The sequence below is a fragment of the Miniopterus schreibersii genome, assembly GCF_964146895.1.
Source record: "Miniopterus schreibersii genome assembly, chromosome: 11".
NCBI classification, from domain to species: Eukaryota; Metazoa; Chordata; class Mammalia; order Chiroptera; family Miniopteridae; genus Miniopterus; species Miniopterus schreibersii.
In genome coordinates this window covers 65,075,711-65,101,407 of record NC_138111.1, presented here as the reverse complement: position 1 = coordinate 65,101,407, position 25,697 = coordinate 65,075,711, and the positions used below count along the sequence as shown (strand labels likewise).

The following is a 25,697-nucleotide window of genomic DNA, read 5'->3' as shown; positions in this document are numbered from 1 at the left end:
GGGGCCGGGGCGGGGGCGGGGCGGGGCGGGGGCGCGGAGGGGGCCTCGCGGGGGCGCGGAGGGGGCCTCGCGGGGGCGCGGAGGGGGCCTCGCGGGGGCGCGGAGGGGGCCTCGCGGGGCGGGGCGGGGGCGCGGAGGGGGCCTCGCGGGCCGGGGCGGGGGCGGGACGGGGGCCTCGCGGGCCGGGGCGGGGGCGCGGAGGGGGCCTCGAGGGGCGGGGCGGGGGCGCGGAGGGGGCCTCGCGGGCCGGGGCGGGGGCGGGACGGGGGCCTCGCGGGCCGGGGCGGGGGCGCGGAGGGGGCCGCGGGACCTCCCGGACTTCCGCGTCGCGTCGGGGGAAATGGTGACCGTCCCGCGGTGCCGGGTTCTTGCCGGGTTGAAGGCGATCGTGCAGGTGGCCGCGTGGCCGTCCTCAGATGGCCGGGAGCCTGCGGGGCGACGCCGGAGGAAGCGGGGGCGGCCGCGGGGGCGGCGGGGGCGGCGGAGCCGGGGGCGGGGAGCGGCGGCGGGGCCGGGCGGCGGGGGCCGGAGCGGGCGCGGCGCCAGCGGGGCGGGGCGGGCGCGGAGGTGTTCCCGGGGCGGGACGGTGCCCGGGGCGCCTATAGGTGCCCCGGCCTCGGCGGCGGGCACTCTCCGGCCGCCCCGTGTTGCGCGGTGACGCTCGCAGCCCTGCAGACTCGGCCCGCGGCGCGCCCTCGCCCTCGCCCTCGCCCTCGCCCTCCCGCCGCCAGCGCGCAGCGCCCAGCAGCCGGCCCCAGCATGACGGACCAGGCGGCCTTCGACACCGACATCGTCACCCTGACCCGCTTCGTCATGGAGGAGGGCCGGAAGGCCCGCGGCACGGGCGAGATGACCCAGCTGCTCAACTCGCTCTGCACCGCGGTCAAAGCCATCTCCACGGCCGTGCGCAAGGCGGGCATCGCGCACCTGTGAGTCCTTCTGTCCAGCTGGGGATGTGCCCGACAGGCTGAGGTCTGGCCCCCTGGCCATCCTGCCGTCAGCCTGTGTGTCTGTCTGACAACTGGGAGGTTGGCACTCGCGCTCGCTCTCTCTCTCTCTCCCTCCCTCCCCAAAGGTTGGTACTCAAGCCCTGGTTCCCCCCTTACCTGAGCTTGGAGGTGCCCACCTGGGGGCCTGCCATCCCACCCACACCTGCCTCCATCCTGCAGCCCTCTCAAGGCGCTGACCGCCCTGCCTTGCTTGGCACCCCTGTCAGCTTCCTCCTGGTGAAACTGGCTGGCGGGTGGGCACCAGGCCTGCTGGCCATGCCCATCCTAGCCTCATACAGCACAGTGCTGGCGCGGTACCCTCCTTCCCCTTTCTCTTCTTTGACCTCTTTCACCCTCTATGGAATTGGGATCTCAAGTTGGGTTTCTAGCCCAGTATCTCCTTGCGCCTAAACAAGTCCTGTTTGGAGCCAGGGGGGCCCCAGGCAGGAAGCCTGCAGCCCAGAGCTCTCAGGAGCAGCAATGCTGGGTGCAAGGGTGCAGCAGGTCCAGGCAGGTCTGAGACTGCATTGTTAAGAAGTTTTCCGTGGTGCCCGTGTTTCGGGTCTGCAGATCACCTGTGTGCGGCAAAGGAATCATAGGACATGGGGGTTCAAAGGACACCTTCTTGCTAGGCTTTTTTAAGTAACACAGATGCCCTTTGGTTTATTCTGGTGTACACCAGTATTTTATACTTATCTGGTCTTCACTCAGCTGAAGGGTACCTGGGTTTTCAGGTTGCCCCCACTCCTTCCTAATATTCCACACACTCAGGGACACTATAAAAATTGGGCACGATGCTCATAGCCTATCTGAGACAGTATAAATCCTGCAACCTGGCGTTCTTTTCTGGTGAACCTTTGGCTCTGGTCCCACAGCACAGCTTGGTGACTTGTAAAGGAGTGTATGGCCACCCTTATTTCCAGAACCAAGCAGGGATGGGCCTGGTCCGGAGAGGGACTGGGACAGGCATGTTAGGACCTGTGTGACTCCATCACTACTTCACCATGGCCCTTCTTAATAATACATTTCTAAGGCATCTTTGCTTTAGGAAACACACTCAGTTAAAATCTTACTTCAGATTTAATTTACAACAAGCAGAGGTGGCCTCATAGCTTTACCTGTCTTTGAGAACAAGAGGCTTTCTTAAAAAAGAGTATTTGTCATTTCCTGTGTTACTTCAAAAGTATGTCTGTACTTTTCACGCACCCAAAGAAATTTGGAAATGCAAGATCTGTTTTGAGGTGCCTATTTCCCACCTTTTAAGGAACTTCAGATGGTGGGACCTGGACGAAGGGTACTAATGTTGGCTTTGTGAAATATGTGTATTTGTTTAGACTAAATAGTGGTGGACATCAGGTTTAACAAATATTGTTGTTGTTATCATTATAAACTACCTAGTAAGATGCACTCATTGACAAAAATTTAAACCACTCAGAAGAGCACAAAGGGAAAGGGGAAACCCACCTCTATCCATTCTCTGGGGTGTCCTCCATTAATAATTTACTGGTTATTTTCTCAGGTACTTATTTATACTCATATAAAGTTATACTTGGGTTTATATTTACATATGTCCATATGTAAATAGCAAAAAAAGTGAGATCACAGTTAAAATATTCTTCTGCAGTTTGCTTTCATCATTCAACAATATATAATGACCATCGTTCAATGGTAGGACTTATAAATCCACCGCCTTCATTTTAACTGTTACCTAGTGTTCCATTGCAGGGATATATCACAAGCTATTTTACTCTTCCCCTGTGTTAGCACATTTCATTGGTCTTTCATTATTTCAAACACCATTGTATTCTTGGAACAGGGGTTCACGCCTGGTCATGTGAGTAGTTGGCAGGGAGGACCGGAACCGAGACACTTAAACACTTAAGTGCTCCTGTGGGAAATAGAAGTTTGCTGTGTCAGTATGACATGCCTAGGGAGGCAGCAGTAAGACAAGATCTCAAGTCAGGGCTCCAGATTACATTCATTATTGGCTTTGATGTCCTGGATGAAAAAGCCAGAGTGCCTGAAAATAGCTTGTTAGTCCTGAAAACTTGCCCTAGGAGGGCATGTACGTAGGATGACAAGATGATTGCTGATATGCAGGAACCTCACAAGCACCAGTTTCGGGCGCTCTGCCATGATGTCTCATTAAGGAGGCTTCAGGAGGTTCAACCAAGAGCCCGGCTGGAGTCCTCTCTCTCCCATTCTCTCTCCTTCTCTCTCTCTCAACCAAGTTGCTCTTTAGTCACTGTTCTTGATCTTAATAAGATATTCATAGAATCATTAACTTTTAAGCTGAAAGCCTAAGAAGTCACCTGGCGCCATCCCTCTTTCTACAGACCAGGACCCCAAGGCCAGGGAAGACAAGGTGACCTGGCTTGTGGCCCAGGTTGGGCTCTTTTCACCAAACCACACATCTCTTCCTTTATTTTTTAGAAATCAGTTAAAGCTGATCCAACTCTAAATCTCATCTATTAATTACATCTTTGATGTGAATTAAGACTTGTATCACAAGACGCCATTGTCTTAGAGCCAACCTGTTCTTGAAGCCCCTTCTCTGTGCTCTGGCTCCTCCACCCACTGTCAGCAGACATTAGGGCGGCCAGACTTCTGTTCTCTCATGAGACCTGCAGCCTGCAGATGGACCCGATGAGTTCATGGTTCAGGTTCCAGGGTTCCCCATTTCTGTTTCCATTCCTTTAGGAGAAAGTGGTCCTCTGTGTCTTAGACTTTTGCTTTAGACATGTTCAGTTGGTTCCCCTTTGTACGTGTTTCCAAATCACTGTTTGAAGAACTCACTGGTTTTGTTCAGTTCAGAAAAGGGTTATTGAGCACCCACAATATACAAAGTTCCTGAAGAGCCTGAGAGGAGAATGCTATAGGAAAAGTACAAGTATAGAATTAGTTATAAAACACAATAGAGATTCGGAAAGACGCTTTCAGAATCAGATGCAGGTGCCAAAAATAGGGTGTAGATGCAAAGGATGGTGGAGCATTGAGATGGGCATCTCTGGTGGGTAGGAACAGATGGTCACAAGGCCTGAGGGCTGGAGAGCATTTCATCATGGGAGGAACGGTACCAGGTGGGAAGATGTTTCTGGAAAAGTTGCTCACTCAGTTTGACTGGAGCATGCTGTACATGTGGTGGGGTGTTTGTGGACTCTGCCTTGTGGGTGCATTGGGGAGCATCAAATGGAAAAGGTGAATACTTTATATTTTGCAGGTATGCAAAGGAGAGAGAAGAAAGGTTTTTGAGCAGGGCAGTGCCGTGTTTAGAGTTTAATCTGGGGAAACTGTGGCTGGAAGTATAGCATTGGAAGAGGGAAAGCTAAGACATGGAGAAAAGCGATAGAAAAGGGGAGGGCCAAGAAAGGCAAGGACCAGAGCTAGAGCATTAGCAGGAGGTGGGGGAGGACCTGGGAGGAGTGTGCGTGTGGACCGGGTGAGAAGGGCAGCTTCTCAAAGGGTGGGTCCTAGCAAGTGACAGCAGGGCCTGCCAATGAAAACAAAACTAAACAAAAGTAGAATTCCAAAGGCGGGGCTGATCTTTTGAGGCTGGGGAAGGGAGAGAAGATGATTCCAACATTTTGGAAACATTGAACTTAAGGTGTCAGAGGGCTATGCAGTTGGAGATGTGGCCCAGCCAGCAGTTGGACGTGCCAGTCTGTAATTTGGGCATGAAGCACTGACTAAAGATTTGCCACCGGACTTTGGTCCATCCTGCCCTGAGGCAGAGAGGGAGAGGAGAAAAGCAGGCTGGGAGGAGAGATCAGGAACATGCAAGGCTTCGGAACAAATTTCGGAGAGAAGTGGAGCTGGGCTCAGATTCCTGGCTCTGCCATTTAATTTTTGTGAGGGTTTGAGCAATTGATATGACATCCTCTGAGACTCAGTTTCCCCACTTGTAAGATGGAGTCAATTGTCTTTTTGAAGCTCAGAGAGTTGTGTGAGGATGAACTGAGTTTATTAACGGGTACTAATATCATCAGTTTTTTTAAGCTGAAGATGATTGTTATTATTTTTATAAACTGGTATCTTTTTAGTTTGCTTTTCATTCCGTAGTAATTGCCCACATGCAATCAGTAGGCATGTATTTCAGGCTAGACCATTAAATATTAAAACAATGCTGCACCCTCAGATTGGTTACGGGAAACCTCCCCCCACGTGGTCAGGTGGTGTTCAGAATGGTTGCTTTTATCTATGGGGTCCTCTCAGTATCAGTGGAAGAAAATAATAAATAACTTAGGTTTTAATTTTGGAATTACAGGCCAGTTAATACATGCTTCAGTCTATCTTCAAATTTGCAGCGTTTATGACATTAAACTTTTGGAAACGTTATCAGGCCTATTTTGCGTTTCTTGAATGAACTTCTGACCAGACTGTGACTTCCTTTCGCCCCAGAAGCACAGCCGGCCACTCTGTGCCCTACTTGCCCGTTTTGGCTGGCATGACCTCGGGCCGAGCCTGGGGTCTGTGACCTTTCAGGGCTGCTCTGGTTGGTGTCTCTCCTTCAGCGTATTTCTGGTCTGACCCTTGAACGTTCCCTGCTGGGTGAACAGTTGGTCATTTACCTAGAAATCAATTAATAACAAGTCAGTGTCACCTTGGACTTTAGTGATAAGAATTAGACAATAATCTGCCTCCTTTTTCCTCTGCTGACGTTTCTGGAAACGAGCGTCCTCCCTTGTTCTTTGTGTGCTGTGGAAAGTGCTTCCTTCTGTCCCGGCTGCAGGTGGACGTCGGCGGAAAGGGGCTAAGGCAGCCAGCCGGGAAGTCCTGAGCATCCTTCCTGAGCGTGGCCCTGGCTCTGGTCCTTGTGTCTAGGGCCGTGCTTCAGAAACCAGAAATCACAGACCCCGTGGCTGCGAAATGGCTCAGCCCCTCCGACAAACCACGTGCCAATTTAAAAACAATGTTAATATTTAATCCAGATTTCTAAGGGTATTAAATACTGGCCAAATTAACCTATTTTTCTAAGGAGTTCCCCGTGTTATGAATTAAAAGGACTTATAGGGGTTGGATTTTTTTCCCCAGATTTTCAGAGACGCTTACAGTAAACAAGATATATTATAGACAAATTTTCCAATCAATTTTTGCTCCTCAAACTCCAGAAGGAGAACTTTTGTGTCTTTAGGGGTTTAAAAAGGAACTGCCACAGGGGCTTAAACCTTGACAGGATGATCCCCCCCCAACCCCAGTGGACTTGGGCTGCAGAGCCAACTAATTTGAATGAAATGGAAGCGAAATGTTGAACTTGTTGCGTTTTCTTTTGTTGTTAATCACCTGTGACACGGTTGGCACAGGCTGTCTTCCCAGGAGCTGCCTGTAAAACTGGTTTAGAGGTCTTGGTTTCCACTCCCCTCATTAATCAGCATTTACTTAGTGGAGGCCATGGGGCTCCATAGCACAATGGTGCCTGCCTTTGGGCTGCCGTGAACCTGTGCATTCAGGGGTAAGCCCTCATTCTTACAAAGCCTGGAAACAAACAACCTCCCAGGAAGTTGAGACACCTTGATGTGTAATCAGTAAGACGGAAAGGCCAAATTAGGACCCATGTCTCTGGTGCAGTGTTCTTGTTCTTTCCGTGGTTGTGTGACTGCCAGGGGAGGTAGGGATGGGCATGGGACCAGAATACCTCTTGCTCACTTGCCAGGCTCTGTTCTAGCCCTTTACTTTCAGCAACTCTTATTGCCCCGTCTCTATACTGTGATGTGGATGTACTAAATTCCCATTTTACAGGTGAAGAACCAAAGGTGACTTGCCCAGGTTGCTTAGCATGTGACGGGCAGAGCAGGGATTTGGACCCCAGTGGTCTAGAGGCCCAGCCCATGGGGAAAAGCCCGTGATGGGTCCTTCCCCTCCGTGATGACTTGCATTTAGGAAAAGCTTCCTCAGTGGATCAAGTCACTGGCCGTCACACCTAAGGTCCCTGTTCCTGCTTGCTCAGCACCCAGCTGCTCCCGACTCCTTTTCTGCATGGGTGGGGGAGGGAGCTAAGCCTAGAGTTTACAGCTTGTTTGGGTCAACCTATTTCTTCAAAGTTTCCTCTTGTTTCCCTTTCTCTATGGATTGTGAGGCACACTTGGCCCTGGAAGACTTTTTTGACAGGGTCGAGTGATGATTTCCCCACATTCTTGCAACCTCATTTGCTGCCTGATTCTGGCCCCAGGGAGCAACACACTGGGAATTCATCTAAGAATGAGCCAGGCGGTGTGCGAAAGGCGTTGCTCAAGTCTCATTGAGGCTTATGAGTGCCATCCTCTCCTGTTCACAGTGGCAGGCACGGAAGCTCCTTTCAAACCAGCCAGGCTTCCAGACCCACTGGGCTCTCCTTGAGTCTACTTAGAAGTCAGCTGATTCATTTTCTAAGCCCTGGTTCAATGACCCAGCAAAGGAGAGAGCTGTGTGACCAGGAGCTGAGGCCTACGTCTGCTCTCGATTCTACAGGTGGTCACGCTGCTCCTCTGAGTGGCCACTGGACTGTGTGGTGAAGGCTCTTGTTCACCTTTCCTTTGAGGAATGATGACTGATCAGAATGCACGCATTCATTGTTTCTAGGGGGGGCTCTGAAAACTGGTGGAGAAAATAAATTCCATGTGATTTTCAGCTACTTAGTTCCTTGAGGGTATGAAAATGGGTTACCTTGGGGACTCCTTGCTGCCTTGAGGTGGGGGGAGAAGCCTGGGCCATGCATCGTGCCTGAGCAGCGGCGCAGGGCTGTGCGTGAAGCACCAGTCACAGTTAACCTGTGAGCCGAGGTGAGAGCGAAGGTTATCTGTGATGTATATAAACAGATATCCTCACTGTGGACATGGCGTGTGGCAGCTCATTCTCCTGAACCCTGTTTCTACCTTAGTCACTCTTCTGTGCTTTCTCGCAGACTTTCCTAACACCACGTTTTACAGGGACCTTTCCCAGGAGATGTCCTAGAAGTTATAAAGTGTCTGAACTCTGAGTTGGAGGCGCCCAGAATCATCAAGCTCCATGCTTTTTAAATATTATTCTTCACAAGCAACTGGAGGGTGACTGAAGAAGCGTCCTTCTGGCTAAAACAAAGGAGGGACTCTCAATCCTGGGGGAAGTTAGAGAGAAGGAAGGGAGGGGTGATGGCCTAACCTGCAGGGAGGCAGAGCCCGAGAAGTGGTCAGTTGTCTGTGATGGGTCATTTCATGCAGGGCGGGTGTGGTGAGTGTCCCCACAATGCTCATCCTGCAGCTTCTTGTGTGACCTCACCCAACCCCATCATAACACCCTCTGTTTCCCAGGGGCAGGAGGCACCTCAGAATTCTGGAGCAGCAGTGAGGAACCCAGCTGGTGGTCCTGGTTGGAGAGTCAGCTGCTCTGACACCAGTAGTAACCTTTTGCAGCCCAAGGCATGATCTGGGGCTACAGAGCTGGCTCCTCACTTTGTTTGGCCAACTGCTGAGTATGCAAGCTCAGAAAATGTGGTCCAGGGCATCAGGAACTCTTTCCCTCCATTCGATCCCCGAAACAAACCATGGGGACTCTGTATCTGGGATAGTCACTGGGAAACCAGTCTGTCCTTGAATGGGGTGGTGGGGGCGGGGAGTAGGGGGTGGAGGTGAGCGCTGGCCCAAGAGCACCGCAAAACAGAGCCGGCCTTGCAGGGCCCTCTCCTCTGGGTCTCCTCTTGCTTAATTTCCGAGCTCCCCGAATCCAAGGGGAAAAAGTTATGCAAATATGCACAGAGTGCCCTTTCCCATTTGCAAATGTGTGACAAACAAACTCCCTCTTTTCTGTGGATAAATTTCTGACACGGAGCTGTTCTGTGGCGTCATTATCTGCAGACTTACGTGGGTTCCCTTAGGGCTTTTCATACCTTCCCCTTTTTAATGAGACATTCAAGATACCATTCAGCTTAAACGGCCCCTTTGCAGTGAGACCTTCTTTGACTCCCCGCCACCCCCCAGGCACCTCATTTCATTTCATTAGAGCACTGGTCACTATCCCACATTATCTCACTCATTCAAAAGCACTTTGTTTCTTGTTTGTCTTCATGAGGCCAGTGAAACCACCCATCTTGTTCTGCACTGTGACCCCAGCACTCAGGACAGCTTCCGGGGCACAGTGGGCACCCAATAAATATCTGAAGTAAATGAACACTCATGCAGCTCCCCTAGGAGATGACTGGTCTTCCCCCCTCTTGCTGAGCGAGATACCTGAGCCAGTGGGACGTGGGCCAAAGCGTGAGCTGTCCTTTCCTATGCCTGCTGTCCCTCTGCCCCAGCCTCCTGGGCCTCCCCCAAGCTGTCCCAGTAGGCCAGCTCCCCAGGGGACTGCAGGTGGCTTCCCCTGGCACTCCAAAGTGTGGACTGACCTTAGGAGTTGATCATTCCTGTGCTCATTCCTTCAGGCAGTTTCCCTTCTCCTCAGTAAATGCCACTCATTCAGTCAACAAGTATTTATTTTATTTTTTTTCTAACCCTCACCTGAGGCTGTTCTAATTGATTTTATAGAGAGAGGGAGAGAGAGAAACATCGATGTGAGAGAGAAATGTTGGTTGATTGCCTCCAGCACTCTCACAGACCAGGGATCGAACCTGCAAACTTTTTTGGTGTATGGGGTGACACTCCAACCAACCGAGCCACCCAGCCAGGGCCAGCAAGTATTTATTGAGGGCCTACTATGTGCTGGAAGTTGAGACACCGGGGAAAACAGAGGACAGAGGTGTCCTCACCCTCCTAGAAGGAGAGAATAGGCGACCTTGCCTGCGTGATGTGTATGCCTCTCAGCACGCACAGACCCCCAGGAGAGCGCCTGCAGAGATCATGCTCCGGAGCCCACATTAGGCACCTCTCGTACATTATCGCCGGCAGTCCTCCACCAGCTTCCCGAGGAACCTGCTTCCATGGGCAGGGGCGACCAGGAGGCTCAGTGAGGCGAGGGGCCGAGCTGCAGTCGAGCTGGGTCCCCGTCACAATGCCCATGTCCTTCCATCAGCTCTCCCTGTCCTGAATGAGCAGTGACTCTAATCCTGGAAACCTCTGGTTAGGAAGGAGGGGGATCGGTGCCCGCCTGGAAAAACAGCTTCTCACCCGCCAGCCCTCCTCCCACTTCCTCTCTTTTCATCATCTTATTTCATGAGTAAAAGACCAAAGGATGCTTGGGACTTGCGGCTCTAGCCCGTGTCCCTGGGAAACACTGGACAATGGGGTGATGAGATCGCTGGAGTTATCTAGACGACACACTGGGGTTTGGACGATGTCTGGTGTTGGTTCAGACTTGTCCAGCAGGAGACATGCAGGTTATGTTTATAATGTATTTTGGGGAGCTGGAGCAGTGGGTGCCGGGACAATCAGTCCCAATCAGGGCTCCTAGAACTCTGGCCAAGGGTGCAGGTGCTTCACGGCATCTTCGGCGCTCCTCCTCCTTCCATCCTGCTTCCAGCCTCTTGTTCTGTGCACCCTTCCTTTAAAACCTTTCCCCTCCTCTCTGTTCCTATCCAACCCCAGGCTACAACAACCCTCCTTTTCTCTCATTCTAACAAATGAGGCTGCATTTTGGACAAGCCCTTCGGATTCTGGCAGTTCCACAATTACTGACTTGCAGGTACCTTGAAAATAAGGTAGAAATTCCGGGCGTTCCAGTCCTCCAGCTCTTAGGGCTCCTGCCCAGTGGCAGTGGGGTGTCACTGAAAGAGCCCTGGCCTGGGAGTCCCAGTGGGCTTTGCCCTCTGCTCTGCTGCACCAGTTTGGACAAGCCCTTTGCTGTCTCAAGTGAGCTTCTATGAAATGAGGTGGTGGGACCAGTGCTATTTTCCTTTTACGATGGTTTCAGCTATAAAACCATGGACTCCCTTGGCTTCATTCACATCTCAGGATCCCTCCTCTCCAGAAGGTTTCCTTGCTTGCTGTGTCATTAAGCATTAACCTATACATTCAGAGGTAAAAGCTGGTTCTGGGAGGAGGTAAAAAAATCAGCCTTTTTGTGTAAAAAAAACAGATATACATACAGTGCATAAACAGATATACACCATATATTTAGTATTAAAATTAAAATTTCATGGGGGAGATTTAAAAATTTTAATTTTAAAATTATAATTTCATGTGATTTGGAAAAAAGTCTAAAAAGACTCCTTAGAGGCCATACCAAAAAGAAAAAGGTTGAGAAACAGATTTAACCACAAAGGTGTGCTGGGTACCATGACAGGTGAATGACAATGTCTCCTTCCCTCCAGGGGCCTATCTAGAGGGGTAATCATACTTGTCCTTCCAAGCCATGTGCCTTCTTTTTTCTAAATCCCACTACATGCCATTTCAGCTGGTTTTTGTGCATTTACATATGCTGGTGGTCATGACTTATATTCTTGTGGCTTTTCTTCCCTTTAGCTATGGAATTGCTGGCTCTACCAACGTGACGGGTGACCAAGTGAAGAAGCTGGATGTCCTCTCCAACGACCTGGTCATTAATGTGCTACGGTCATCCTTTGCAACCTGTGTTCTTGTGTCGGAAGAAGATAAACACGCCATAATTATAGAACCTGAGAAAAGGGTGGGTCTGAACTTCTACCGCCCGAGGTTTTCATGTAACCATTTTTCTTCCTAGCTTCATAAATGATTCCCCTTGATCAGCGAAGCTGGGTTCCTAGGAATCACCCTAGATTCCTCCTGAACCATGAGTCATCATTTCACAGATGCATCCTCACTACCAAGTCTCAAACTGTCCCCACCTGTATACCCCACCAGCATAGTTCATGCCATTGTCGCTGCTCCGGTGGACTCATACATGGGAGAGACTCCTATATACTCATCTCCACTCCTAACTTTTCATTGTCATGTTCAAGGCTCTTCAAAGCCTGGCTTCTGTTAACTACCTCTTTTGCTTCATCTCCATCCACCAAATTCCCACCCTCCCACCCAACTCTCCTGCCCATCTGAACTGCTCCCAATTCCGGTCACTGACTTATGCATTGGAGTCCATTTGGAATCCTGTTAAACTGATGGTTTCCTGAGGGTGGAGAATGAATTATAGTCTTCTCTGTATCCCGGCATCTAGATAATACCTGGCCCATTGGAAGGGCTCAATAATAAGTTACTGTATTGTTACAAAAGAGAATGGACAGAGTATATCCAGCTTTCCTAGAACAACAATCATATGATAATAAAAAACATTTGAAAGGAGCGGTGCAGTTATATGGGCTTGTTTACTGCCTTTCCCTGTTTTCATGTTTGAGATGAATTGGGGACATGAGGGAGTAGAATTAGAAAAAGGCAATCAGAAGATGAACTTACAGAGGCCGCCTGATACATAGTCTGGACATTTTTTTTTTAAAATATATCTTTATTGATTTCAGAGAGAGGAAAGGAGAGGGGGAGAGAGAGAGAGAAACATCAATGATGACAGAGTCATTGATCAGCTGCATCCCGCAACCCGGGCATGTGCCCTGCCCTAGAATCGAACCCCGATCGCCTGGATCCTAGGTCGCTGCTCAACCGCTGAGCCACGCCTGGCCCGGCAGGACATTTTGAAGAGCGTAGGGAGCCACATCCGATTAATGTGTTTTACACGATTCCTAAAATATAGCACATGTCAGATTCAAAGTTCATGTTCTCTGTTGGGCTTCTCAAGGTACTTGGCAGTTTCAGGTGTGTGGATTAAATTTGTTGTTCAATATTCTCTACCAGTCAGCCCAACTTCTCTGACGATAATGTTCTTTCCTAATAGGCATGTTCCCATTTGCCAGATGACAGTTTCTCTTGCATCAGCCAGGGCAATTTAAGAGCAAGTGGTCAGGGAATCAGAGAATTGTCTTAATTTTATACAGAAACCTAAAAACCACATCTTAAAGTAGCTTAATCTGGAGATGGAAAATCCCCAGTGGTGTGCTGGTAAACTGGTTCTGTCTTAAAATAAAACTCTTTGATTGTAGTAGTTGCCAATATCAACTTTGTAAATACTCCCCCATAGTTGATTTCAAGCTACCAACGTGACATTGCTGAGAGCAGAGTTGGGAAGAGATGTGCACAACTCACTCTTGAGACCAGAAACCAGCCCACTCCAGTGCACCACTGACAATCCCATTCAAAGACTGAACCTTTGGTAGGCTCACTACGACAGAGGGTTATTTCCTTTGGGAATTCCAGTTGGGATATCCTTGAGAACTCTGTGCACTGCAACCCAAGTGTCATCTATGAGAAGGTTCTTCTAGACCTTAATGTTGTCTTTGCTTCACTTAAGGAATTATGTTTATATCCCTAATGAATAAAAAGAAATAAATGACTAACCTTGTTTCTCTTCTTCCTTTGGCTGCCAGGAAACTCAAGTCAAAATTATGATTCAGCTATATCAATGATGTAGGAAATTAAGACTTATCTGTATTCCATCACCTTCATCTACACCTCCTATTCTAAGTTGTGTTTTCTCTGCCTACTGATGCTTTGATATTTATATATATATATATTCATTGTTCTCATTTTGCATGCCACTCATACCTTCTATGATAGAGTTTAAATAAGAATCGCATTTCTTGAACATTCCCCTAGATTCCCCTTTTTATCCCCTTAGTGTATACTTTCTATTTTGTTATAATGTGTTTATTTTTAAAGTAAAGTTGTATTTCCTTTTTTTAATTCAGGGTAAATATGTGGTCTGTTTTGATCCCCTTGATGGATCCTCCAACATCGATTGTCTTGTGTCCATTGGAACCATATTTGGCATCTACAGAAAGGTAAAATGTAATATATCAAGCCCCTGGTTTGGGATCCAGAGGAAGGTTAAGGTTGAGCATCCAGTCCTGTTTCACTATTGGTGGAGCAGCCAGAATGTGTATCATGAAACTCTGTGAGGCTTGAATAGTCTTATGTCTTGAGTTCTGACTTTTTCAGCATTAGCTGCATAGTGAAGATCCATCAAGTTGTTAAAAGAAAATGTAGTATAGTGTGGGTGGGAAGAGAAAGATAGTTTATTCATAACTGTATCATGCTTTCTTTATAATAGAAAATGAAATTAAAAATAAGAGTAGAGGGTAGTTACAGTGGTGATACTATGTGGCTGAGAATTGTGAGAGTGTGACAACAATAGAGATTATATATGTCAGAATTGTCCTTGAAATTCTCCACATCAGGGCTCTGCAAACTATAACCCTTTCTGGAGACAAATTCAGCCAGGTTCCTGATTTGTATGTCTGTGAGCAAAAAATAACTCTTCTGCATTTGTAAATGGCTGAAGAAAAACCTAAAGAATAATATTTCATGGCCCATAACATCTATATGAAATTTAATTTTCACCACCCATAAATAAAGTTTTCATGGCACGTGGTCAAGCCCTTTGTTTACACGTTGCTTGCGGCTAACTTCATGCTGTGCTGGCAGGGCTAAGCCGCGAGAGAGAGCCTGTTTGACGTCAGCTGAGGACGTTCACTGTCTGCCCATGTTCGCTGCACGCTGCTGCGGCGTGGGGACCTGGAGCCCTGCCTGGCTTTTCCACCTGGGTACCTGGGGGAGTGACTCTACCTCCAGAGCCTCTCTTCTTTTTCCTTAAGTGCAGCGTGCGTGTGTGTGTGTGTGTGTGTGTGTGTGTGCGCGTGAGCACGCGCCTGGGCCCATGGTGGTGGAAGAGCCCTCAAGCATACAAACAAATAGAATGAATACCTGTGGGCCCATCAGAAAACATGAAATCTGAACTATGTCATCTTGGCCTCAGCCCTTATTTAGTTTCGAAATAAAACCTCACAGATGCCATTAAGGCTGAGTCAGATTATGGTCATGGACAAGGTGGCTGGTGAGCTGACTGCCAAGGTTTCTCCCCACTCTCGTTTTAGAATACAGAGGCCATAATATAAGTAGTGAGACCCCAATTTTCACTTTATTATTCAAAGTGACTTGTCTAGCATTGCACAGAATCTGCTTTCAAATATATGGAAAGCAGGACCACTTGGGACAGTCCTCTTTTGTCACTGAGTGTATTTTGCTTTTGTCTCAGCTGAGAGGGAGATGCACATCTAATCAATTTGAGTAACGGGTTCTAATGCGCATACCAGGAAGGCAAAGGCAAGAATTTATGTAGTTTCCAAGTCAACCGTGAAATATACCATTCCTGTTATAGACACTGAGGCAGATCACTTTACCTGCAAAGTATCAGATCTATAGTCTGTCAAGAGAGGTTTGTAACAAAAGTCTTCCTGTGAAGGAAGACCGCTGGTTAATGACTCACCCCCAGCGAAAGCAGTGTGAATGTCTGCCAGCCTGTCTCCACCTCAACCCCCCAAATAAAGACCCTGAAAGGAAAAAAAGAAAACTAGGAAACAGAGACATTGGCTGTCACAAAAAAATCAAACCAGCTTGCAACAGCAGCTTAAATTAAAGATGCTGCAACTCAATGATGAATCTCCCTACCCTTATCAATGAACCTGAAATGACTCTTAAAAGACTGAAAAAAAAAAAAAAGATAAGTGGGATACTGCCTTGAAGTCATTTTGGTTTTCAAAAGCCTTATCGATTATTTAAAACCATTTGAGGGCCTATGGGGCATAAACATTGATTGTGCCTAATGCTTCAAAGGTGACCTTTCCTGCTTTCTGCACAGATGGCTCTGGGCTAGCATTCAGCTCCCTGGGCAGCTGCTCAGCTCACAGCGTCTGTAACAGGAACCGGCAACGGCCCAGACCTGGCCCATGCAATGCCTGGAAACAGGCCCCAAGGGGACCTCCAGAGGCATGTGGTCCAGTGTTCCCTGCAGTTCCTGCGGCAGCACCTCAGGAGGGGCCACTAGCTTCTGGCTGGGGACACCCAGGAGTATAATTACCCCGAGGTGTTGGGCAACCATCACAGTTACAATGTTTGTCCAAATACCGAGTCAAAATCTGTCTCCCTATTGTCATTTGGCCTTTTAGAGCATCAGAAAATAAGAATCTTTTATATGTTTAGTAATGGTTTTCCTGCCCTCCTTTTTCAAAAAATCCTCTTTGAGCTCAACATCTTCCGTACGAGATAATTCTTAGACCTCACACAAGCATGGTCACCTTCCACCGGGCATGTTATAATTTGCAAACGTCCTTTAAAAAATCCAGTGCCCATGACTCAAAGCAGAGTTTTAAAAGTGTTCTAGCAGCTTCAGAATTCAACTCATTTCCTTACCTGAGCAGAGAGACGGATTAATAATCGCCAGAGGGAACAGCGGCTATTAGCAGTGGCTTCCCGACAGTGACACTGGCTCTGGGGGGCTCCGGGCAAGGAAAGCTGTGCTTTATGCGCAAAGGGAGATACTGAAAATTAAGTACAACGCACCGAAAATACTGCCTGGCACAGAGAAAGTGCTCAATAAACGGTAGCTATTAATTCCACCAGTGCAGTGCTGTGCATTAAGGTTCAATGGACGGGATCGCAACTCTCACTTAAGGGGGCGGGGGAGAGGGAGGGAGGGAGGAAGGAAACAGAAATCGGTTCGCGTTACGATCAGCCCAGGGGACGGGCCTGCCTCGGGGCAGCTGCCCTGGGGACTCGGGCCGCACCCAGGACGCACCGCCGGCCTTTGTATTGATCGCTCCGCGCCCCTCCTCTCGGGCGGCAGCGCGCCTGCGGCTGGTCCGCTCGCGCGCAGCGCTCCAGCTCGAGAAGAAAATTCGAGCCTCTTTCCCAGTAGTTCCCATAAGAATATGTCGCTCGCTCTGATTGGCTTGGCTTAGGTCACGTGCCTACCCCTCAGCCAATCATTATGGCCTGAAGCCTGCGATACTCTGGTTGGCCAGGCCAGGGTCCTGTGCCCGCCCCTGGAACTGAGAGGGTGGGAGGCGCATTATCCGCACAGCCGCACGGTGGCCGGACAAAGCCAGCGATGTCCAGTACAGATTATAAGCTCTTTGAGGCAGGGACGTCATTTTATACATTTTTTTGGTCTGCTAGGTTTCCTGGTGTAATAGGTAAACGATTTTGGCTACCTTACTGGGGACTCTGCCAAATGCCCTGTAGGACTTTCTAAGGAGCGTTTGGCGGCCTCTCTAAGCGAAGACCATCTGGTGACCTGACGGCCACATCACACTTGTGCCTGACCTTCGCCTCCACCACCTAAGCCTCCAGAATCCATGGTGTCTTTACCTATACTCCTTATGGGGTGGCGTGGAACAAAACAAACCAACACCCGCGCGGGTGGTGGCCTGGGGTACAAGGCCCAGAAGCTTTCTAACTTTGCCAGGTTCCTTGTGATCATCGGCCCCTGAGCATCCAGGTGGGAATGCAGCAGGTCTCCCGGAGCAAAGGCATTCACCGCCGGGGCGGGAATTCATGCCTTGGAAAGGGGTCGGGCTGGAAAAGAATTCCTCCACATCCACGATTCGATGGCATTATTGTCTGTTTCTTGTGAGCATGTGGGTTATAGACAGTGTTGCCATCATTTCATGCAAAGATGTCAAAGGGTGAGGTTACTTGGGGACAGTATTTCAGGGAAAGTCTGCTGGCTCTGGCACCTTCCCCACAGGCAGGCGTGGATGGTGCTGGGCCAGGTGAGGTCTGGGGACCTTTGGCCAGTGGAGAACTGATTACTCCGCACCTCCAGCGGCTTCTAGCCAGTTAATTCGTTTCCATAGTCCCGTTGTCTGGTTTCTGCCGCCCTGCCTGGCCAGGTTCAATGGTTGTGACAGAGGATAGAGGCCTGAGCCCTCCCACTCTGTGACTGTCTTCAAAGGAGGCTAGTTCTTTTTCCAGATTGTGCTCTGGCAAAATTAGGAGTTAGGGAAAACAGCTCAAAGTTTCTATATTGTGTTTAGTCCGCATTACCTATGCTGCTCTGTCCTGTGACTGCAAACGAAACCAATCAAGCAACTTGGCCCAACCCAGCCGCCAACCAACCAACCGACCAACCACCTCAACACAAACCTTTATTAAACACTAGGAGTGGGGATGAGGGAAAATGGAAAGAAATTATTTTGGCAATTCTTCCTTGTACATAGGTAGTTCTTACTCTCAGTTGCTGGAATCTCTGGCTGAGGAAGGAATAAATAAAATCGGCAGAAATTGCCCATTTTCATTTCTCTTTAAGTTCAAGTGGAGAGTATTCAAGCTGAAAGATTTGTTTGGGGCTGTTTTGAGGAAGGAAGAAGCCAACCAAGTGTTAATAGAGAAGGTAATTATCAGTTAGCAGTTATTGATTAGAGCCATCTCCTTCAGATTCCTCAGTATTAGACAAAGTGTAGGTCACGTGATCCAGTGGGCTGTGTTTTTAATGAAAAAAAAGAGAAAAGGTTAGAGTGCATGTCATGTTCTAAGTGTAAGTATTGTTTGGTTGCATTTCTGTAGTGTGTGCACCTGAGTGTGTGTTGATACTGGTTTGTGATGGAAAATGTATCTCTTACCATGGGTCATGGTCAGAAAAATGGGAAGCATCTGCCCTGCTCTGTAATGACTTAGAGAGATGCTCTAAATTTCCGTATTTCTGAGAATTTCTCTGATGTGTTTGTGATGTGGACCACACTGCTCACAGGGGGATGGGCTGCAACTGGCACGGACTCGTGAAATTGATGTCCTCCCCGGACTCGCAGACCTGCAGCCCAGCCTTAATTTGTTTAAATAAAGATGGAAGAGGCAGGTGAAAGACATTGATGCCCATAATAAGATTAAATTAGTTGGAGCTGGCAAGAAGGGATGCTCTTTTCTGAAAGTGAAAATAGAGAAATAAGGGAATATCAAATTAGTGCAATTGGAGGAGGGCCATAATGGGAAGAAGGAGCCAGCTGCCGGAAACCTGGGGCATGTGGGAAGGCCGCTGTGGGAGCAGAATCAGGACATCACTGATTTGTGAAGGAAGGTCCCTCTAAGAAGATCCCTGTTTCACTAGGAAAGCACCTTGATAATGCATCTTGCTAATGGTTGAACTGAAAAAAGGAACTGTAAAACAGAACCAAACCGTGTTTTCTTTTCTTTCTTGTCCTAGAGCTCTACCGACGAGCCTTCTGAGAAGGACGCCCTGCAGCCGGGCCGGAACCTGGTGGCCGCTGGCTATGCGCTCTATGGCAGTGCCACCATGCTGGTGCTGGCCATGGCCTGCGGCGTCAACTGCTTCATGCTGGACCCGGTGAGAAGCCCTGGGGGGGGGTAGGTGCTTGGCTGATGGCTATGAGTGTCTGTCGTGTATGTGTGTGTGGCAGGGGTACTTAGAGGTGGGAGATGAGGTCTGGAGGGACAGAGATGGAGTGGGGAATTGAGAAAAATGGGGGCCACGTGTATGCCATGAGAAGATTATGGAGGTGAGAAGTGATATCTGTCCAGGGCATAAAAGGGGGCCTTTGTTCCAAGATGGAATCTTTAGAACAGACATTACTCAGCTGACTGAAATGCCCATCGAGGCCAGGCAAGCCCTATAAGCCAGTAAGGTGTGCTGGTGAAGGCCCGCCAGGGGATGGTGGGGACTGTGGTGAACTGGACAGGTTCCAATGTTTAAAAAACACTTTTTTTGTGTGTTCTCTTTTTTTTAATGTGATGTTTCTGGATTTGTAAAACACCGTGCTAGCCAACTAAAACACATTTCTGGGCCAGACAGGGCCTGTGGATGGTCTGTTTACCACCCACTATATTCATTACTAGCTTGTTTTCCTGGGGTGAACACATAGCCCAACTGAATCTCTCTGATGTGCACATGCATGCAAACCTTTGTTAACCTCTGCAGCTCCGACAAGGCTCTGATGAACTCAGGGACGTGAAAGTAAAGAAGGAGATGAAGCTAAATCCTTAGTCCATCTTATAGAGAAAAGCTGCCTTATGGAGAGAAGCCCAAGGTGCCATGAAGAATATTCATTGGCAGTTTTAATTTGTGGATCATTTCTTCTACATATCTATTAATTGGAGTTATTTATTTATTGAGTTAGATGACAGTTTCAACAGAGCAGATACATTAGGGAAAGAAATCTTTTAAAATATCTCATGCAACTCAACCTGCCATTGAATACAAACTCCATAGAACAATCTTTGCTAGGTCGGCATGTTCATTATGTGCTTGGTCCAGTGTCCCAAGGTGAAAAGAATCGGGCTTATAAACACCTGTTAGTTTTAGAAGTGTCCTTGGATGACATTAATGAAACATGTTGTTTATTTGGTGCTTTTTGCTGACAAACTGAACACAAGGACAAACAGCTGGCTGGAATCCTGGGAGGGACAGGCTACACCTGGTGAGGCCCCGGGTTTGTGCACATAAGTCAGAGTGTAGGTGCCTTTGCCCCCTGCACTCTTGCACAACTGCACTTTGCCTCCTTGGAAGTACTGGCGCTTAATAAATAAACAAAGGTGGGGGACAGCACTAGATTAAGCCTCCAATGAGGCGACCTCAGGGCAAACAGTGGCAGAACCAGAGCACAGTTCACTGGAGCCCGGGCACAGTTCCTGAAATCACTGGTGAGAGTGATGGCTCAGCTCCTAGACTCTCCCTCCTTCCCTGACTTCCTCCAGGTGACTTCTCTGTTACCTTTGCGTTGACAGACATGTAGCAAAACTGAACTCTCTTCTTGTTTCCAGATTGCGGACCGGTGTCTCTGGGAGTAAGTTTCTATGTATTTGGTAGTCTTTTCCTTCCTCACACCTACTGGCCGCTGGGTGTTTGGAAGAACAGTGCCCGCTGTCCTAGCGCCCTGCTGGCTGCCCTCCTGGATCTGACCCTCCCTCTGCTGGCTGATCCCATGGGCTGAGCCTGGGACTAGCTTCACCTTCCCTTTTCACTTTGGCTTGCTGCCAGGACAGGCTGAGGCTTCCACTAACAAAGACCCGAATGCTATATTTGCATTTTAATGGGCTTTGACTTTCAAAAAGCTCTTCTGGCTCCTGTCTCCACGTGCAGATCTCCCTGCACACTGGGCGCTCTGCCCTGTACCTGGGTGGTGTGTCTAGACGCACGGCTACCTGAGCTCTGAACTCCTGCTATGGGAGGGCTTCATTTCCAGCTTTTTGGTAAAGATATTTATTTACTTAGTCTTCTGACCGTAAAAAAATATTTCTACATATTTGTGGTCAGAATAGTTGGAAATACTAAAAAGCATAAAAGAAAAAAAGAGGAATCACTCATGATGACACCTTTCAGTGACCACTGGAATTCTAGTCTCTCTCCTCCCCTTTCCCTTATCCTTCCTCCTCCCTCCCTCTCTACTTCCACAGGCCCCTTATGAGAATAAATGTCCGGGGAGAGACGTGCTGATGGGGCCTCCCTTCTCCTAATGCTTCCTCCACGGAGCAACCCCCTCCCCAGATGAGCAGAGCCCCAATCACCTCCCTCAGTCCAGAGCGACTGGAGTTAAGTGGCACTTCTCAAATTCCAGTGTCTTCCGAAGAACCTAAGCTCTAAAGGCGCCAGCTTGGCACAGGGGCTTTGTGGGAGACGTTCTGAGCAACACTGAGTCACTGAGCAGAAGCAGCGGAAGTCATCTGTGCTGTAAATCAACGCAGGCTCTGCTCTTCCCATAGCAACACGCAGAAGGGGCACGCCATCCATCCGCAGAGCCGGGACTGAGCAGCCCCGAGCGCGCTGCTGGAGCCGGCTGTCCCTGTCTTCCTTTGCCCACCTCCTGCCTGCACAAACCTCTATTTAAGTTAATTTTTTTGAGAAGGCATAAACATCTTATGTTGTGGACACAATTCTCATTCTCTCCGAGGGTTTGCTGCTATTTTACACATATCTGCCTCCATATTTTTGTATGTTTTCTTTCTTCTTTTACTGAAACCATTTAAAAGCAAAGTCACAAGTCTCCTCTATGCCCTGTCGACGTCTGCAGCAGCCTCTGGTCTTTCCACGGCTCCTTTTCACCAGTGTCCCCGATGACCCTTCTTCGCCCTGGCCCTGCACAGTTCTTGGAGAGGTGGCCAGGAGCTCCCTGTGCTGGTGATCATTTCACAGTGTATACAGATATCAAATCGCTGTGTTGTACACCTGAAACTAATGTAATGTTATAAGTCAGCTATCCCCCACTAAGAAAAACCCACAAAACAAGAACCAAGCTCCTTGTGCTGATGCATGGGTGTGACCGCAGGCCTGGCCCCCTGCCCGCAGCCTGGCCCAGCCTCACGCAGGCCCAGGGAGGGGCTCATCAGCTCTGCCCCGTTCCCCCTGTTTCACAGGCCATTGGCGAGTTCATTTTGGTAGACAAAGATGTGAAAATCAAGAAGAAAGGGAACATCTACAGCCTCAACGAGGGCTACGCCAAGGACTTCGACCCCGCGGTCACCGAGTATGTCCAGAGAAAGAAGTTCCCCCCCGTAAGTGAGGGCCCTGGGAGAAGGCTGGGGGAGGGCCCCACCTGTGTAGAAGTGTGTTGGTTCGTGACTGACCCTGGAGGAGAAAGGGGGCAGGGCTGAGAGCAGCTTGGATGCCACTGTGCCCTGACCCATGAGTAAGTCCCCACCCAGGCATTGGGGACTGGGACCCCTGTCCTGGGGCGTTAAAATCGGAAGGTCCGTTTTAGCCTTTGCCACTTTCTCTTGGCAGAATAAAGTCAGGATAATCAAGCCAGCTGGATGAATGAGTTCATGGCATAAATTCTGGGGTCCCTGATCCCAGATGGTGCAAAATGTGGTGCTTGCACCCAGGTACCTGCCCCTCTGCATCTGACGGGTTTCTGTCAGCCATCTCAAGTGTGAGGGGTCCATCTGGTGTCTCTCAGTTACAAATTACTGAGTATGAAGGAAAGAAATGGCTGGCTGCAGAGCTGGTTCTTTGTGGGCATGTCCAGTTTTGTCACACTCTTGTCAAATGCCGTGGATGGCTTCTGTGTCCTGAAGAGGGAGCCCAAATGTTTTCAGCATTCAGGGCTGTCAGAGCTGGCCCAGGCTCTCTCTCCAGCTTTGTCATCTCTGATGAAAACCCCACCCTGGGCCAGCTTCTTAGCTTGGCAAAATCCCTCTTAACCTGCAGAGTTCTGCTAAGTGGTAGCATTTTTGTGATGCCTGCCCCAACCCCATAGCCAGAGTCAACAGCACCCTCCTTGGGTCTCCTGAGGGTGACCCACTGTAAGACGCATGAGAGTCTGTCTCCACTGTTTCATTTTCTGCTCCTTGGGAACAGGATTTTCATCACATTTCCTAGCAAAGACCTAAACACACACCTTGTAGGTGGTCTCTAAATGATTGTTGAGTCAAATAAGTGTGGAGGCCACATGGAGAACTCCCTTTTTTTCTGCACCCTAATTATTGCTGGTCTGTACCTTGCAGGATAACTCAGCCCCCTACGGCTCCAGGTACGTGGGCTCCATGGTAGCTGATGTCCACCGCACCCTGGTCTATGGAGGGATCTTTCTGTACCCAGCAAACAAGAAGAGCCCCAAGGGAAAGGTAAACACCCTCTGAGAAGCAGTGGATTTCACTTGCAGCGAGGGGTGGACTTAGGGAGAAGAAAAGGTTGTGCTGGCTGTGAGACTGCCGTTGGATGCTCAGGATGTCTGTGACATATTCTGGTCTAGACTAAAGGCTGTCCTGCTTAAAGCCAGGCAATATCAGCTAAAAATGGTCTCTGCAGAGTCTTCCATTGCTAAAGATAGGTGATGGTGTTTTGGTCAGGAGGGGGCTAAAAGTGCTCAGTGCTTCCGGTGGGCACATGGTTTGGCTCGAACAAAATACATTCCATTCATAAAGAGAAATGAAACAGTCCAGCCCCATTACCGAGGCAGCAAATCAAATACGTATTCCAAATAGAGGTTTTCTTTGATTGCTTTCAAAAGGCATAAAGTAGAAGTAGCTAACGAGCCGACATTTGCTGCTTGGAAAATGGTACCTTTCTAGGGAAGGGAAGAACCGCAGGGGAGACCTAGAGCTTTTAGGTACGCTGGTAGGACTGACTGCACCAGGCACAGCCCGCAGCGTTTGCACAAGGGTGTGCTGGCTGTGGGCCCCGCTTCCCTTCTGCACAGAGGGACAGTGTTGCCTTCCCAAGTGCTGGCCTTTTGTTTTTCCCAATAGACTGTCCTTTTTTTAATATGAGAGGAAGAAGAGGGACAGCAATCCCCTTAAGATAGAAATCTGTATATTCAGATAGGTTCGGACCTCTGTTTAGAGCATACGGTGTCCACTGCACTGAGAGCATCCTGTTTATGTAAAACAGCACTCCTGCCACGGCCACCTCAGGCGTCCCAGCCTGTGTGATTAGCCTGCTTCATAGCGCTTTTCTCTAATGTCTCAAAAAAGTGTTTTTTAACACAAATACTAAGGTTCCTTCTTTTTTTCAGTTTTTCAAATCTGGCCATGACACCTGTATGGAAATAGCGTCAGGAAACACCTGCAAAAAGCTGTCTGCTCAGTAGGCGACTGCATGAAATACATACAATAAAAAAGTTAATATTTAAAAGCAAATGCCAAGGCATATAATATAGTAAATCTGAACCCTCAAGCCTTGGGAGAATTATAAAAGGAATGTGTATAGAGTTGCAAACAATATTACACTGTTTGGAGGAGCCAGTCTGCTTTCCAGATGTCTGCAGCCAGACACAACCATGAATTTTTTTATGCTTTTAGAATAGGCAAAGCTCCATCCAAAACACACACGGAATCTCTCATTAGGTCCAGTTTCCATGTAATAAAAAGAAGGGAACCATCAGTTCTGCCAATATGTCATTCAGTCCTGAGCCCAGGTGCTCTGTCTCATATTTGCATCGAGCAATCTATTCCTGCCTCTGGCTTGATGAATGGCTTAATTTAACCAAATGGCTCAATTAACCATTTGGTCTTATATGCAACCTTGGGCTGTGGGGGGGGGGGGCTTTTACAATCTCATGGAAGGAACGGGAGAGTGTCAGTTACCTGGGAGGCTTCCACCAGCTCGGCACTGTCTGGCTGTGGTCTGAAGGCTCTGGCCTGCGCTCTTGCTTTGCAGCTGAGACTGCTGTACGAATGTAACCCGATGGCCTACGTCATAGAGAAGGCGGGCGGGTTGGCTACCACCGGGAAGGAAGCCATACTGGACATCATTCCCACGGACATCCACCAGAGGGCGCCGGTCATCTTGGGGTCCCCTGACGACGTGGCTGAGTTCCTGGAGATATATAAGAAGCACGCTGCCAAATGAAGAGACATCTTGTCCACCCCCCCCCCCCATGGCCTTTTATCTGGACTTTTATCTCACATGGCCCTACCCCGTTCTGACTGCATTGTACATCCCTAGACAGCAGAAATAAAAAGCACAGATATCTTCAGCATCAAATCTGTGTAATGCCTGGTGCTGCCTAACCCAAATGCTATCTATATAATAAAATGCTATCTATATAATAAAATGCTATCTATATAATGCCACTAATGGTCAAGATATATTTTGAATGGATAGAGGAGAAATAAACATATTTTTCCTTTTTCTAAAAATAGTCTTTATTACTTTGTGTCAAATAGTAATAAAAGTAATAATCAGGGTCGGTGCATATAACATTAGGTAATTAATCTTCACAGCGACCTAATGAGTTAGACGCTTTGACTAACACTGCACCATTACATCATGACGAAATGGAGGCAGAGAGGTGAGGTAATCGGCCCAAGGTCTCCAGCCAGTGAGTGGCGGAGCTCAGCGCTAACCCAGGCAGTCTGGCCACTAACCTCGGAGTTAACCTACATATTGTCTGTGCAGAACTAACCTGAGCAAGGCTGCTTATGCCCTCCTGGGGACTGGAGAGGTGACAAGTTAGTGGTGGTGCCCATCGACAACCTCCTGGCCTCCCATATGTGGGTGTAATTATCTGAGTCACAAATGAAGGTTTACGTTATTACTCAATGGTGATTTTTAAAAAAATAAAAGCATAACACTTCA

The 25,697-nt window shown here is 48.8% G+C and overlaps 1 protein-coding gene across 1 annotated transcript; it reads left to right on the top strand.

The window, feature by feature from the left end:
* Positions 1-568: 568 nt before the first annotated feature.
* Positions 569-25,697, top strand: FBP1 (fructose-bisphosphatase 1). The gene is made up of 7 exons (XM_081150476.1): positions 569-929; positions 11,336-11,498; positions 13,582-13,674; positions 18,870-19,010; positions 22,034-22,171; positions 23,123-23,242; positions 24,777-25,697. Exons 1-7 carry the CDS (start codon positions 760-762, stop codon positions 24,966-24,968), a joined length of 1,017 nt encoding a protein of 338 aa, XP_081006602.1. The 5' UTR covers positions 569-759; the 3' UTR covers positions 24,969-25,697.